This window comes from Histomonas meleagridis, assembly GCF_020186115.1.
Source record: "Histomonas meleagridis strain 2922-C6/04-10x chromosome Unknown contig_16, whole genome shotgun sequence".
NCBI lineage: Eukaryota > Parabasalia > Tritrichomonadida > Dientamoebidae > Histomonas > Histomonas meleagridis.
In genome coordinates, this window is record NW_027150781.1 from 503,690 (window position 1) to 520,750 (window position 17,061).

General features: G+C 28.0%; 3 protein-coding genes across 3 annotated transcripts; 1 reads left to right on the top strand and 2 right to left on the bottom strand.

The window, feature by feature from the left end:
* Positions 1 to 11,298: 11,298 nt before the first annotated feature.
* Positions 11,299 to 12,192, bottom strand: GO595_002006 (cathepsin B; the record flags this gene model as incomplete). The annotated part of the gene is made up of 1 exon (XM_067914868.1): positions 11,299 to 12,192. The coding sequence occupies one exon, from the start codon at positions 12,190 to 12,192 to the stop codon at positions 11,299 to 11,301; it is 894 nt and encodes a 297-aa protein (XP_067777692.1).
* Positions 12,193 to 12,397: 205 nt separating this feature from the next.
* GO595_002007 (STE family protein kinase) lies at positions 12,398 to 13,477 on the bottom strand (the record flags this gene model as incomplete). Its single annotated transcript, XM_067914870.1, has 1 exon — positions 12,398 to 13,477. The coding sequence occupies one exon, from the start codon at positions 13,475 to 13,477 to the stop codon at positions 12,398 to 12,400; it is 1,080 nt and encodes a 359-aa protein (XP_067777693.1).
* A 737-nt stretch (positions 13,478 to 14,214) lies between these two features.
* GO595_002008 (Proteasomal ATPase-associated factor 1) lies at positions 14,215 to 15,180 on the top strand (the record flags this gene model as incomplete). The annotated part of the gene is made up of 1 exon (XM_067914871.1): positions 14,215 to 15,180. One exon carries the CDS (start codon positions 14,215 to 14,217, stop codon positions 15,178 to 15,180), a length of 966 nt encoding a protein of 321 aa, XP_067777694.1.
* Positions 15,181 to 17,061: the final 1,881 nt, after the last annotated feature.

The following is a 17,061-nucleotide window of genomic DNA, read 5'->3' on the forward strand; positions in this document are numbered from 1 at the left end:
AAAAAATGCTGCATAATCAATTAAAGAAACATTTTTTTGATTAATGAATGAACATCTTTCATAAAGTGAAGGAGAAATTATTTGATTAAAATCAAAATCATTTTCTGATGAAATTTCTTGAAGTTTTTCTATTTCATCATTTCGAATTATTTTCGCAATTTCATTCGGATTAACACCTGCTTTAGTTAGTTGCTTATGAAGTTCCCAATCATTCTTTGCTAATGATTCATAATTTCTTTGGAAATATCTTGAAAATGGAATAAATATGTGTTTTCTTAATTTATTTATTGTTTCATTAGTCATGTGATGAACAAAATAAAAACTATGTTTATTTTCAACAAAATTTTCTGGTATTAATTTTAATTCTATCATTTTGTCCAGAAGAAAAAAAGATTCTTGTGAAGATAGGTTGAGAAGAAATTGTGCAAATGTATTTATTAAATTGATACAACTTTTATTGGATTCAATTTTATTCATGAAAAGAATGTATGTGTTAAAATCTTTCATTTGAGAAAGAAATGCTGAATAAATTAATCTGCTAAGAGTAATATTTGGACAAGGTAAAGTTTCATCCATTTTTAAATTCATTATTGCTTCAACAGATTTATCAATATTATTTTCGTTTAAGTTAATGATAACTTTTTCAAGTGATTCCAACTGTTGAATCCACCTTTTTGGCTTAATATTTTCCCCTGTTGCTTTGGACATTTTCCATTTAGATTTATAAACGGTTTATCACAATTATTAAGCAGTAATAACTGATATTTTGCGTACCCTAATTACGATCGTTTCATCAAGAAGCACCCCAAAAAGAAGCACAAATTTAAAAAAAACTAGCAGTTGAATTTAAATAAAAATATAAATAGAAGACTCATAATATTTTAATTTTTGCTTGGTCACATTAAAAATCTATTGACCAATTTTTATTTTCGGTCAAATATTTCTCAAGAAAATGAAAAATTTTTTTATAAAAAATTAAAAAATGAAAATTTCTCGACAACAGTTTGTTATAAAACAAAATCATTTATATTTGATTTTCAACATATTATGTTATCATCAAAATGGAAAAAAAAAAAAAAAAAAAAAACATAAAAATATATATGATCATTCCATTATTATCGATAAAAATAAAAATTTATTATTTTCTAATATATAATACAATGACATAAAGGAATTTGATTGTGTTGGTTATTATGTTTTAATTTTTATTATTTATTGCAAAAAATGAATATTTTGAAAATTACAGCACTTTTTCGATAATAAAATATTTTTATTTTCATTTTTCAATAAAATTTATTTATATAATTTATAAAACAAGGATTCTCAGTTGTGCTAAAAATAAATATCTAAAACAAACCAGGTCGCCACTTTATATAATTTTTTACATCAATTTTTAAAAAAATGGGAGAAAAAAATGAAAAATTTGAATGAACCTTTTTTCCTGGTGGGTTTCAGGTTCTCAAATCAATACAATATAAAATTCATCATAAATTAATTATGAATGACTGGAAAAAATAAATTTTTTAAAAAAATCGATTAAAAAATATATTTCATGAGTTTATAATATTTTTTGATTTAAAAAATAAATTATTGTATAATTCATGGAATGCTTACATATGGAATGAAAAAAGAAGAAAAAAAAATCTGTTTTTTGGGAGTTGAAGTACCTCTGAGCTTACACATGAAAGTTATGGAAAATTCATTCGCAATATTTTGAATCTTTCCTCAAGATATATCTGAAGAACTTGGAGAGTCTGCACTGAGCATTGATCTAAAATAAAGCGCTTATTTCCTGAGCTATCAACTTGAATCCTTGGTTCTGTTGCTGATACAATATTGAATACACCACTTAGTGTAACGTCATCATTCACCATTTCCAATGCCTTTATAAGACGTGTGTACGTCTGATATCTGTTGTTTTGGTTTTCATAGAATCCATATAGAAATGGAGGTGGATTGTTGTGAATTTCAGTTAAAGAATTCCATGTTTCATCTAATTTATTGACCCAACTATTTACATTATCTGCACAGCCTAAGAGCTTTTGATATCTTTTATCAAACCAACTTTTCAAATCACTGATACATGATTTTTGAAGTGGTTCAGTACAATAAGATTTAATTCTTGCTAAAAATAAAAATACGTTTTTTCCAAATTCTTTCACGCTAATATATTTATGATCCATTAAATTTGATTTAATGTTTTCCAACGTTAATTTATTTTCTCCTTCTAAAAATTCAAACTGAAAATTGCCTGAACCATCAGAGAGAAAAGGGGAACATATTGGTCTTTGCATCATTTTTTCCAGAACATAGATACATGCCTTTTCTTTTGATTCATCCATCGTTTAAATATTTTTCTATTAAATAATATTGGATCAAAATGGCACCAGAACATTTACACAACCGTCAAAAAAACGTTAATTTTGATTATATTTTTGAGGGAATATTGCAAAATTTGGTAGCAGGAAATTCTTGTGTATTTTTCGAAGTTGATGAATTAAATAGCAATGAGACCATAAATTTTCGAGAATATTTTTTGGCTCAATGGTGGTTAACCGTCCAAAATGATCGGCTTGTGTTCCCTTTTTCGACATATCTTGCTCATTTATAGATTTTTTAGTATAATAATAATTATTATTAATTATTCATGATGTGAAATTATAATATATCCAAATAAAGAGTAACACACACTAACTCTACATATGTTGTTTGAAAAAATGGGTTGTCAAAATTGAGATTTTCAATTTTTTGTTATGTGATGGAAATAAAAGTTGTGTTATTTTGATATTAAAAAAAAAAAAATAAATAAATTATTAAAAAAATCATAAAATTGAAATATGTACCTTTAATTTGTACCAATAAAATCAATAGCTCAAAGACATGTATTTTAAAATTAAAATACCGAAAAATCAACATTTAAGAGGTAATGTAACATTTTTTTTCAATTATCATAATAAGTATGATATATTTCGACACAAAATATAACTCACAATTTTTTTTAATTTAAAAAAATAACTCAAAATTTTTTCGATTTACATAAATTTTATGTGTATGTATATATTTATTAACATTTAACTATAATATGGAAGCTAGAGTAAATTTATCGGATTAATCGTCATTTACAAATGATACTTCATTTTCTTCTTGATCATCTTCTACAAAAAGAAGTTGCCCATTATCGCTTGGCTCATCTTCAACTTTTTTCGGCTTTAAAAAAGAACATTCTAACAAGAAAGATAAAAACGGTACAGATACAACGCACAAAACTTGTACAAAGTTATAGTCAAGTTTTTGGCAAAAAATGTTGTAAAGTAGTAAAATCGGAAAAGTGAACAACCGAAGAAATGGGGCGACAAAAGAAAAAGACGATTCAGACAACGATTCGCTGCCTATTTTACGAAATGCCAACAAGCTTATGCCAAAGAGTATAAGGTTAACGAAGTCAAAATTGATGGTTGATTTGATTTCCCCAAATGTTTTTTGTTCAAATAGAAGAAAACCAAAAAGAGAAGGTAAAATCATAAAAATGGTTTTCTTTAAGATAATGCTTATAATAGAAATGCTTGTGTTAGCTTTGAAAGCAAATTTGATTGTATTTTGATCAATTAAATCTGAAGTAATCGAAAAAATGGTTCTTAGAAATTGAACTCCAATTTGAACACTATATGAGTGCTTTTCGGTTGAAATTGGAATTTTAATACAAATTTGGAATAACCCGAGAATTAATAGAACAAGGAAAATATAGCTGAACTTGTTTCCTTCATTTGCAAAACAGCCTGCCATGCTTTGGAGAGCAGTGGCTGTATGTTCTAAAATTACAACAATTTCAACCGATGAAACAGAATAACAGAGAAATGTGAAAAGTATATGAAAACCTTTAAGCAATGACTTTAAATAAAAAGCCTTTATAAGGTGATATGGAATTGAAACATTCGGATCATGTTCTTCTGGGATTAAAAAAAAGTATGAAAATAGTGATATAAGTGTACAAAAAACTAAGGAATTGAAATATGGGAAGTCATAATACTTAGATGTAAGGTAATAAAAAAATGGTGTGAGCAAAGTTCCAGGAACTAATGCTAACGACCATATCGAGCCCAGAGACATTGTAGACCGTTTAAAAATTGAATGCATTGAAAACAAGCACTTCATCTTCATCAAGAAGGAAATGTTTTTCTTGATAAAGTGTTTACAACATTGTATTTCATTCATTTAACAAACTCAAAGTGATATATCATTATAAAGCGACAGTAACATTGAATAGAATTAAATATTCTTTATTTCATGAAAGAAACTTTTCACTATCATAAAATATTTACATAAAATACCGATTGTAAGGGTTTAAAAATGTTGAAAGTTTTTCCAAGTCCAGAAAATATAATACAACAAAATAAAGCGATTTCTATTTCAAACATTGATAATTTAATAAGAGGATATTCTTTACCGAATTCAGATATTTTATCATGTCAATGGTTGGAATCACTTTCACAAGGAAATTCATGTGGATTAAATAAAAATAATGAAAATAAAACAAATAAAATTAAAATTACTGATTATTATTGTGAAGAAAATATTCAGAATTTTAAAAAATTTAATAGAAATAATATTACTCCAAAAGCATTCTCTGAAACATTCAATCATCAAACTCAAGATTTTAAATATGAATCTAACCCAATTATGTTTATAAATAATCATGAAAAACATGAATTTAAAAAAAAATCTTGGTTTAAATTTTTGATGCTTTCACCACCAAGTTTTATTAAGATTTCATTAAATTGTAAGCATGCAGAATTGGTGTTTTTTGTTTATCAAAAGATTCCAATAACAGAATTAATTCATGTTGACATCAATAAATCAGCAAAACCATTTAAAATCTTCCAGAATAATACTGAAAAAATAATTGTTCCGATTAAGGATAAATCGAAAATTGTATTCATTTTATATCAAATAGAAAAAAATTTAAACATAATTCAACCTCTTGCAATTGGAATGTCTGATATTACTTTAGAAAATAAACAAATTATTAAACCAAGTTGGACATCATTTAATTCTTCACTTACTATTGATCAACATTTTGAAAAGGATCAAAATTTAAATTTTGATTTTGTAATGCCTGCTGAAATTATATTAAATCCACCCAAAGAAAATATTGCATTATTAACATCAAACAATATATTTTATCCATCTCTTCTCTTAACAGTTTTTAATTTACAAGTACATTTAGACAAAAAGAAACAAAAAAAGTATATATCACATTATATTTATATAAAAGTATCATTAAAATCTTTAAATGAATCAAAAGAAATCGAAAAAATTCCATCGGCTTTCATAGGATGGAATAATTCTGAACTTTGTGATTCAGGATCATCATCTTTATTACTAATACGAAATCAACATATATGTTTTCCAGATGTTTTTCATTTCTTTCTTTCACCAAAAATTATGGAACAAATACATTTGTTATTAGAAATATTTACTATTTTTGATCAAAAGACAAAACTTTTGTTTACTTCAACATATCCTATAGTTGAACCAAATCTATCAGAAAAAATTAGACTTAATGCTAAAGGATTAATTAAGGAATATAGAACAAAAAATAACACACTTTATTTTAGTTATTTATTTCCTTCTGTTGCTTGTCCACCTAAATCAATTCGGAATTGGTTTGTAGATAGAAATGAAAAAATTGATATAGAAACACCTATGTATAAAGATATATTTCCATATATTCTTTCAAAATTACTTAAAAAGAAAGAATTCGAATCTTTGGATTTAAAATATTTAATATCATTGTTTCCTAAAGAATCTTGCTTTATTAACAGATATATTAAGCATTATTTCTTATGTGAAAATGGTTTTACATCAATATTTATTAAAAAACTTATAAATTCATTTGAAGATGTAAGTGCTTTTTCTTTACCATTTTTTCAAATCCTTTTTAAGTCTATGTGTATTGAAAATTATTTTGATCAAGATGAAATAAATGAATTATTGCAAAAATCATTACTTATACAGAATCATGAACTAATACAAAATGTCTCTGAATTTATTTCACATGTTCATATGATTTTCCCTTATCCTGTTGTTAATGAAATTATTTTTAAGTACATTTCAAAGGTTGAATATCCAAATTGTTTTGTTTTTTTCAAATGTATATTTAAAAATATCTCTTTTATTAAACTATGTGCAAAGAATCCAAAATGTCAAATAATTTCAAATCCAATTTCTCCATATGTTCCTATCCTTTCCTATTTTTATAAAATGTTAACTATTGCATTTATGCAAAATGATAAAAATGTTGTAAAAGATGCAATTGATTCATTAATAATATTGTCCGAAACTCTTGAAAAATATACAACTCCATTTGAATCAAGCAATAATGACATTGTATCAGCATTATTTCCTATTCTTTCAATAATTTTTACTTTTTATGATTCTTTTACAAAACTTGATGAAGATAATTTTCTACTTACTCCTTTTGTATTTTATATTTTGAGAGAATGTAATTCAACACAATTTCATTCATATTTTAACATTCTTTCTGATGACAATAAACTTTATTTTTTAGATTTTTTAAATACTATTCTTGGAACTAAAATGATCCAAAATTTATCACAAAAATTAAATAATAACAAAATTGAAAATTTTGATATTATATGTACAAAAGAATTTACTTTCAGAGTACTAAAATTTCTTCAAATGTTTGATAATACTAAAGAAACTAATGTAAATGTGTTGAATAAAATTTTTGGCTTGTTAATACAATTATTAAGTTCTAAGAAACAAGTAAATGAATCTCTAAAAACAATTTTTAAGACATTAGCAATTTTTATATTAAAATATTTTAATAAAATATTTGTAGCACAAACATCATTATTATCACAAATAATAAATGCAATAGTTCCACTCACTCAATCCAATTTATTTATAGCTCGAACATATTCTATTGGATTTTTAATATGGATTATAGAAAAGGAAAATAAAGCATTTCAAAAGGCTAAACAAAGATGTGAATTAGCTTTAGAATATGCGATATGTGATTCATTACTTTCAAATGAAAAATTCATTAGTTTCTTTAATCATTTTCAAATAAGAGAAAGGAAATATTTTGCTGCGCAATATAATAAACTTATTGAAGCTTTATCATTAAGTTTTATTTATCGAAAAATTGACATGTTAATTAATATTGCTCATACAGTTTATGCAAATTTTGCATCAATTAGAGCAAGAATATATATTTATATAGTAAATTTACATGTTCAAAATGGAAATTATACTTCAGCTTTTGTAACTCAATGGAGATTATGCGCATTTATTGCAGAAGTATTTAAAACTAAAAACCTTATTATTGATGGAATTCCAAACAATGGTTTAATTAGTTTTCAATACATTTTTGATTTGCCAAAATTAGATATATCTATATACCCAGCTGATTCAAGATATCTTGTTCTTGAGAGTGATATTTTTACTTCGGAATCTTTTGGTGAAAATTTAAAAAAAGCTATGGATTACATTCAAAAATCAAATTTACATTGGCTTATAAGTAAATGCTCAGAATATTTATTTGAGTTTCTTGAGAAACAAAGAAAATTTAATCTTCTTCAAGAATTATATAAAAATGTTTCTATGTCTTATGATGCTCTTTCTCATGAATTTAAACCAGATATTGAATTTTATTATATTTATGCTGCAGGAAAAGTGAAAAATATACTGAATTATGATAGTTCAATAATATTATTTGTGAAAAATGGTTACAATGCTTTTTATGATAGTATTGATGAAAAATGTAAATTTAGATTTATTGATAAAAAAGTCCCAATCCAAAGAAGTTATGGTAATGCATTACAAATGTTAAAAGTTCATTTTAACAAAAAACATTTAGAAAATCTTCATGTTAATGAATTTTATGTTGATTATATATTAGGAGATTGTGAATGGGAAGAAATATATGCAACAAGGTATAATATACAAACACAAATTTCACTTCCATCATTTGTTGATTTTTCACCCTTATTAAGTATTACCACAATTAACTTTACAAAACATAAATATTATTTAATGAAGCTTCAAGCTTTTAAGCAATCTTTGTATTTCCACATTGAAAGAGTTAAAGCAGTTATTCCTCCATTAACTAAATCAAAAAATGGGAAAAAAACACATGAACAATGGGGACAATGTATGCTTAATGTTGGTATTGAAAGTTTTTTGAAGTTAATGGAGAAAGTATGTATGTGGAACAAAAACTATTATTCTATAGTTTTTGATGAGCAAAAGAATTTAAATACAGCAAAAGTTCCATCAGATTTATTAAAAATATCAATAGAAATTTCTAATCTGATAAAAGAAAGTTGGGATTTGATCATTATCCTTCTTGAAAATAAAATTTCTAATCCAACAAACAAAGAAAAAGATACTCTTGAATGTTTGAAGAAAAAATTAAACCTAACAAAATAAATTGTTAATTTTGCTATTAGTTTTTTCAGACGTTTTTTTTTTGTTGCAGAAACCACACTTTTTGTATAACATTCAAAACGGTTTTGTAAGTTTAAAAAAAACAGAGTGTTTTATGACAATTTTTAAGTAGTTTATTCTTGGTTTTTCGGTTCTGGTCTATTTTCTGTGATCATTTGGTATTCAAAATATTGCGACTCCAAACCAAAATTTGAATAATTTACACATCTTATATCGCCTTTTGAATAAAAACAGATTTTGGAAGAAAAAAAATATAAAGTTGCGTTTATAGGCTCAAGTCACACAGGTAAAACCAGTATAATTTTTAGGTGCTCTAAAGGTACTTTTATTGATGAAAATGTCCCAACTATTGGTGCGGCATTTATATCGAAAGATTTTATTTTAGATGACGACACAAAAGTCACACTAAACATATGGGATACAGCAGGACAAGAACTTTACAAAAGTTTAGTACCAAAATATTTACGTGGAGCTATGGCTATTATAATTGTTTACGATATTACCGAACCAGCGACATTTAAAGAAGCCAAAGAGTGGTACGAAAACGAAAAGGGCAATCACGAACAAAACGTTATTTGGTTTCTTGTCGGAAACAAATGTGATTTACATCCAGATAAAGACCTAAGTGAAGAAAGAAAATATGCTGAAGCCAATGGACTTAACTTTATCAACACATCTGCAAAGACAGGACTAAACATTGATTCCTTATTTGAAATGATTGCCTACCAACTTTCAACATCAAAAGACGTCGGTCGAACTGAGAAAAATGTCGATATTACAGATGATCAAAACAACAAAAAAAAGAAGAAATGTTGTAAATAGATATTTTGTAATAAAAATTAATTATTTTCGTATAAATAACGAGCTTTTTTTTTTTTACTAAACATTTGAATTATGCTTCGATTATTTTGCTTGATATTTCTCTTTTGTCCGAATTCTTTTTCTTTTTGTACAAGCACACATTAACAACAACAACAGGAATCACTAGGTTCTTTGATGTATTTTCAGCAACTACAATTTCATTGGGTACACAGCATTTTTTTCGTTAAGGTTTAATGTGAACTTTCCAGGAAAGTGCTTTTGATTGGTTCACAGCACTAAATAGTGCAATAAACGAAGAGCATACACATTTCGGTCAGCTTCTTGCACTAGTGTAACAATATACACAGGTAAGGGATGGCTTAATGAGTAGTAGAACAAAAATATGTAATAGCTGATTTAATGACATGTAATACACACGTTAAGTTATGTTAAGTTTTTCTTTGTTTCTAATTAATAATTTTCCTATAAAAAAATTACATTTATTCATTTATTAACAGCAAAACCCCGCAAAGCTTTTTCTCTTCTTTCTTTTAATACATGCAACTTTTTTTGTGCTTCGTTGTTAAACGATTCTTGCGCGTTAGGGAATTCGTAAATTCCATATCTGCTAATGCGGGATGTTGTCTTAACCAATTGCTTTAGTTTATGAATTTCTTTTTTCTCATTTTTCATATAATTTATTTCATTACTTAAAACATTTATTTGCTCATCAAAAATTACATTAAATTTATCAATTTCACTTTCTTTAATCATAATCAAAATATTTGATAATTCATCAATAATCATCTGATTATTATTACTGTAATCATTTTCAACATATTTTTCATCTATTTTGTTTAATTCAAAATTAATTTCTTCTAAATCGGAATTTTGTTGATTTGCTTTCATTTCGAGTTCTTCTTGTTTCATTTTTAATATTTTAAGTTTTCGTTGCAGATTTTGTTGCTCAGAATGCTTTGAATCGGATATTTGCGTAAAATATGTTTTCCCTTTTTCTAATTCATTTAAAATTCCATAAAAAGAATTTTCGCAATTTTTCGTTATTTTTATTATTTCTTCATAAATTTTTTGTAATTCGTTGATATATTTATCTGTCGCTGATTTGTTCCTTATTCTTGATTTGGATAACTCAGAAATAATCGGATTTATGACTTCATCGATTGTCGAATTGATTTCTTTCGATATGTTGATTTCAATATCTTTTTTTGGTTCAATTGTTTTAACCATATGAATAATGTCTGCGCTTAATGAGTCAATAAAATTCGATACGTTAAATATTGGCGTATGAGAAGGAGATTTAAATATTTTCGAGAAATCTCGAGAAAATATTTCTTTCAGAGAAGAAAAAGTGCTCTCCAAAGTTGAAGATAAGGAATTTTGTATGTCTTTCTGTTGGGTGGCTGTTAACGTTTGTGTTTGAATATTTCTTATTTTATTGTTAGAAAGAAAAATTTGTTCTTGTGTATTTGGAGTTTCTTTGGTTATATTTGATTTGAGTAGGTGACCAATTTTTTGAGTTGGCTTTTGATTTTTGATGAGATTATCTTCACTTGCATTATATTGCTTTAAGATGGAAGGAGAAATTAAACCTCTGCTTAAAATTCTATTTGGTGTTTTGGAAATTTTTTGTTGATTTTGATTAATAAAATTATTTTGATGAGATGGAATTGATGTGGGAAAATTCTGGTCTTCCATTTCTGATCCCTCTGTTTCATGCTCAAAAGGAGCATTGATATTAATAAACATAAAATTTCCTTTGGGGGTTCTGTTTTGGATTTAAACGTACATTTTTCCCAAGTTTTCCATCTTTTGGAATATAATACACCCGATAATAACATATACATATCTTATTAATAAAGGATCAAAAGCAAGAAATTGATATAATTAAGGTAATCACATATTTTTAGAAATAATATTATTGCACATATTTTTAAATCACATTTTTTACCATAACATCTTTAAAAAAAAGCAAAAACATGATAACTCTAATAATATTTATAAACACTAAATCACTTCTCCTGCAACAACGTAGTCTTCAATCCCACATTCGTTCACGCCTCTCTTGATCAGGAAGCTCCCGTTCATTCCCCAATTCGTACCCCATGAGTTAGACACAATCCAATATGGGGTTTTATCTTTCTCTCCCCATCCAATGATTTCAACTGCATGCAGTCCTACGTTGTCTCCTTTCAGGTGCGTGTATATCCCCGATTTGTAATACATGAAATCTGCAAAAACTTTCATTGATGTGGTGATTGGCCCATCTGTGATGATACTGTATTGCATCGCTGGAATAGAGTCAAACCTCTTTGCAGACCAAAAGACTGACTTTTTGGCTTCAAAAGGAGTTGTTTCGTTGAAGCATTTCCTACGTGAACAATTGAAAGATGTCGAATTAATTTCATACGGTTGACATGTTTCGAGTGGAATCCCTTTCAAATCAATGTATCTCCATGCGGGAATAAGAGTTCCTCCTTGGCATCCTGCATTTCGTCGATCACAACCTACTAAATGTGCTGGACTGAAAATGCTTAAATGACCATATTTTTGGCAATATCTGTGACTAAATGACTTAGCAACTGAAAAGGCCCAACAAGATCCGCATTTTCCTTGGTCCATTGGTCCAAAATCACATTTGGGATATTTTTCACTGAAATTATATGAACCAGGGATTGTGAAGGTAGAGCTAGGCGAAGGAGAAAGTGGGATTGTCTCTGGTCTTAATTTATCTATATCTGAAGTTGGTCCTGATAAAATTCTAGCATCTTGGAAAGATAGTCCATGGAATCGTTCATTATTTCCAGCTACCCAAGGAATTCCTTTTTCCTTTTTTAAAGCTTTCAAAATTTCTGAGTTTTCGACGTAATCTTCAAGGAAACAAATAAAAAGCAAAAGCATACATATTTCACATCACATTTCTCAATCCTCACAACCAAAAACATTATTTCATTCCAAATATCCTCAGTAATCCTAATTAAATGTTTTAATCATAGCAAATAACCATAAATTATTTTTCCATCTTTTTACTTAAATTAATTTTTTATTGAATTGTAAATTGTTAATTTGCATTTCTATAAAACTTCAGAATAAAATATGATAATACTCATTTACGTAAAGTCTTTTTCGATGTTCTAATGAAAGATCTTGTCATTGATTGGAATGACTCTGTATCCATTTCCTCGTTTTCATCCATTTCGAGCAACTTTTCGAAGCACATTTGCGTGTTAAGCAAACTCGCCATTGTTTCCGTTCGGTTCATTTTCTCTGTTCTTGCAACAAATGGATGTTTCAGCAGCTGTTCGACTGTTGGCCTTTTCGACGGGTCAACTTGCGCACATATTTCGATAAAGTGAACGAAGCTTTGGCTGAACTGCTTCGGAAAGCGAAGGCCCGGAAAACCTTTCGTTGCGATTTCGACAATTGCGCGCGTCGGCGGGAACTCGCAAAATGGCGGCGCGCCTTCAGCAAGTTCCATTGCTGTGGCAGCTGTGCTCCATATGTCTGCAGGGAAGCTGTATTTCTCTTCGTTGATGACTTCCGGAGCCATCCAATATGGAGTTCCGACCATTGTCGTTGTGGAAAATGATTTGTCGGATGCGAATTTACGGGAAACGCCAAAATCTGTAACGCGGCAATAACCATTGGATGAAAGTAATATGTTGGCAGCTTTGATATCTCGATGAACAATGTGATGTTGATTATGAAGAACTTGAAGTGCACAAAGAAGATCATGCATAACAAATGAAATTTGTGCCTCACTGAGAACTTTCTCAGAAATGTCGATTAAATCACGTAGAGAGCCTTGTGGACAAAATTCCATGAGAATTGTCATCTTTTTGTTGAATATGATACTCCCATAATAATGGATAGTGTAAGGAGATACAATTTCACGCATCAAATCAATCTCCCTTTTCAAGGCTTCGCGAGTTTTTGGTGAAATTAATTCATCATTTATGCTTTTGCCTGCAAGAAGTGTTTGTGATGGAATGTGAAGAAGTTGGATAACATCGCCAAAGCCTCCTTTACCGATGTTTCTTATTTTTGTGAAAATTGACTCTGGCGGAACACTGCTATCAAATGACCAATTAAGATCTTGATCAATGTGGAGTACATGGGAAACTTCAAGTGGACTTGATATACTTATTTTTTTAGATGAACTTTTCTTCTTTTGCTTCTTGTGCATGATGAAAGCTTGAAATCGACTTTTTCTAAATAAACCCACGGTTTTCTTCAATTTAAGAAGTTTATTTCGCTTTTGTTTGTATCGGTTTATGGAAATTGAACAGGGTGTATCCACAAAAAACAACGAAACCAAAAAAATTGTGGCGCTCAAGTTTCTCCAGCTGCTTTCGTTATAAATTAATAAACATAATTGATTAATTTGAGTATTCTAAGGACTAAATATGGATGTATACCAATTTTATAATTAAGAATTAATATTTTTATAGAAAAAAATAGCACAACTTTTTGACTAAAAAGTTAGTCAAGTGGATTATTTTTGATTCAAATTTATGTTGTGCTCCTAAAAAGTGTCATATTATTATGCGAATAATAAAAAATTCAACAAGACAATTCCAATACTTATGTGTTGGTTTCCAATTAATAATTATTTTTGGCCATAACTTATTTTTAAGGAATACATTTTTTATCTTTTTAGATTACATTTAAATATTTTATTATTAAATTTTATATACTTGAATATAATCACATGGGTTTTCCCAACCAATAGAGTTTTTTTCTGGAATATCTCTATCAATAGGCTAATGCAGAAATGTGCATTAGTTGGAGATGGTAATTTCCATTGATAATTGGCCGACCAATTTAATAATTTAATAACACTACAAAATAATGTGGGAGATTCAACCTGATTGGACACAGTTAAATAATTTCTACGTAAGAATAGGAAATAGCACTTACCCAATGAAATATTCCAATGGTATAACTTCATGTGAAAATCCAGCAGTTACTGTTAATCAATTTCAAAATCACTCATTTTCAATAACAGCTCCTGAAGGCCAATGTACATTTCTTGCTCCAAAAAGGTCACTTGATATTCACAAAGGCCAATCAATCAACTGTATTGCATTATCTCCTGATCGAATGGAAGTTTTATCAGGTGATTCTTCTGGTCATTTATATCTAACACATTTAGGTACAGAACCAGTTCCTCTCCCTGGTCCAACTCCTGGTTTTGATATTGAATCTTGTATTTTTGATCCATCACATAAATTATTTTTCTCATGTGGTGGTGACTTCCGTATATACGAGTTTTCTTCAACTGAGTACCAACCTACTGGACGTTATGATGGTCATAGATCATCTGTCAAATCAATATTAGTATATGGCGATAATCTTTATTCAGGCTCTCATGACTCACAAGTTTGTATCTGGGATATTTCAACACACAAAAGGCTTTCATCTGCCAACATGGGGCATCCTGTTAATGACATTTGCTTTTCATCAAATGATCTGATTTTTGCAGCAACTGAGCAATCCATCTCAGCAATCGACAGAAGGACCCAACAATCAGCGGTATCGCCTACATTTGAGAAAGGATTATCATTCAATACAATTGCATCATTTGAAAATGAACTTGTTACTGGAACAGATGACGGCAAAGTCATCGGATATGACATACGTAATCTTTCACAGCCATTCAGCGAGTTTTCATGGTTTGATTCTCCAATAAATAAATTGCGATATTGCGTTGGAAAACTATGGGTAGCAACAAACGACGGCACTGCAGCGTGTATAAATATGGCTGAAAAGAGGTCGTATGTTGTTCTGGGTACAATATCTTATGTACCGATTAGAGATTTGGCATTGTCAGAACTGACAATATGGACAGCAAGCGGAGAGGGAATAATGCAAAATTTTGATTTATAAGTAAATTCAATGAATTTTTTAAAGAAATTTGTTTGTTTTTTAATTACAACCACTAAAAAAGATTTTCTAATTAGTTTTTATTATTTGGGAAATGGCTTATAAATAAAAAAACAAAAAAATTGTACTCAGGCATGCAACTTGTTAAACAAAACATTCATTGATGTAAAGCAAACATTACATTGGGCAACATTACAAATCATTTATAAGTATATATTTTAATCAATTAACGAAGCAATTCTTTGTTAGAAACATAAGCATCATCATTTTTTTTAATATCTAATTTATGTGTAAGTAAATATTTCGCTTATAATTAAAGTTAAAAGAAGAAATTGATATTAATATTAAAATTTTTATAGAATTTTAATGTAAAATTTATTTGAACATATGGGAATTTTTTCTAACATATTGAATAGTATTGCTGATTAAACAAAATATATGAAAAAGAACTTATAATGCAGGTTCATCTTCATCGTAATAATTTCTAAACTTTATTTCATAAAATCTTTATTCAATTTTTTAAATGAATAATTATCGTCAAAATTTATGGCTTAGCATGGGATAGAATCAAAATCCTAAATGTCTTCTTGCCAACACTCCAACAAACCTTCAACCATTACTATTCGAAATATTCCAGTTGATGAATTAGGCTATTCCTAGTCACTGAATCCATGATTGTCAATCTCTTCAAATCAGTCGGAACAATTGTTGAAGACAGTATTCGTATATACAATTTACGTCCTTCTTATGCATATGTTACCTTTTCCAATTATGAAATGGCCGATCTTGCAGTTCATAATTTCATTATTATAATTATTATAATAATTTCATTATTCTACGATTGCAGGTCAAACACTTTATATCTCACACTATAACACTGAAACTCGTAATTCAATTTCCTGTAGCGATAATAATATTTTCATCGAAGGGATTGATAATTCGTTTACTGAAATTGCATTTATTTATATCGCGTCTTCTTAATTGCGAAGTTATCTCATGTAAAATTTCCACGAGAATTGGCCCAGATAACAAACCGATCAATAGTGGATATGGATACGATCGATTTTTACACTCCGAAGATGCCAAAACGCGATTTTGAAACTGAACTGCTGCAAAATTAATGGAAACGAAATCAAAGCCAAACTGGATTACAAAAATTTACCAAAATCCATAAAAACAGATGAAGATTTACGTAAATTATTTTCCAAATTTGGAACTGTTGCTTCACCGAAAATCAATAAAAAAGGATTCGGGTTCTGTAACACGGCCGACCACGAAAGCGCTGTCGCAGCAATCAATGGACTTCACGGGAAGCGTTTTAAAGGGCGCGTGCTCCATGTGCAGAAATACGTGAGCCATAAAGTAAGAATAAACTTCGGGGAAAGTGATTTTAAGTTGTTTAGTAAAAGAAATTGAAATATTTTTGTTTTTATAAATTTATAAATATAATTTTTGTAAGTTAAGTCAATTTACTTGTTTTTTAATTCAAGTTTAACGAAATTTCAAGACTATAATTTCCCAGTTAAATCAGAATATCATTTAAAATGTTTTGTTGTTGATGAATTATTTATCTATAGATTAATTTAAAAAAAGAAAAATAATAGTAGAAGTTTCGTTAAGAAAAGGTTTTATCAAAGAAAACTGAGTGAGTAAAAAAATGCTTTTAAATTACTTCTAAAATATACAACAAAAAATTATATTTAGAAAATGATTATTCGTAAATGTACATCGGATTATCTTACTAGAAGATTTGAAGAATTAGGAATAACATTGCTAAATTTAAAATTTTTATAATTTTACATTATAATTATTCTGGTAATCGTGAAAGTTTTATTTAAATTTTGGAAATGAAATAATAAATATCTGGCATATTAACAAAATATA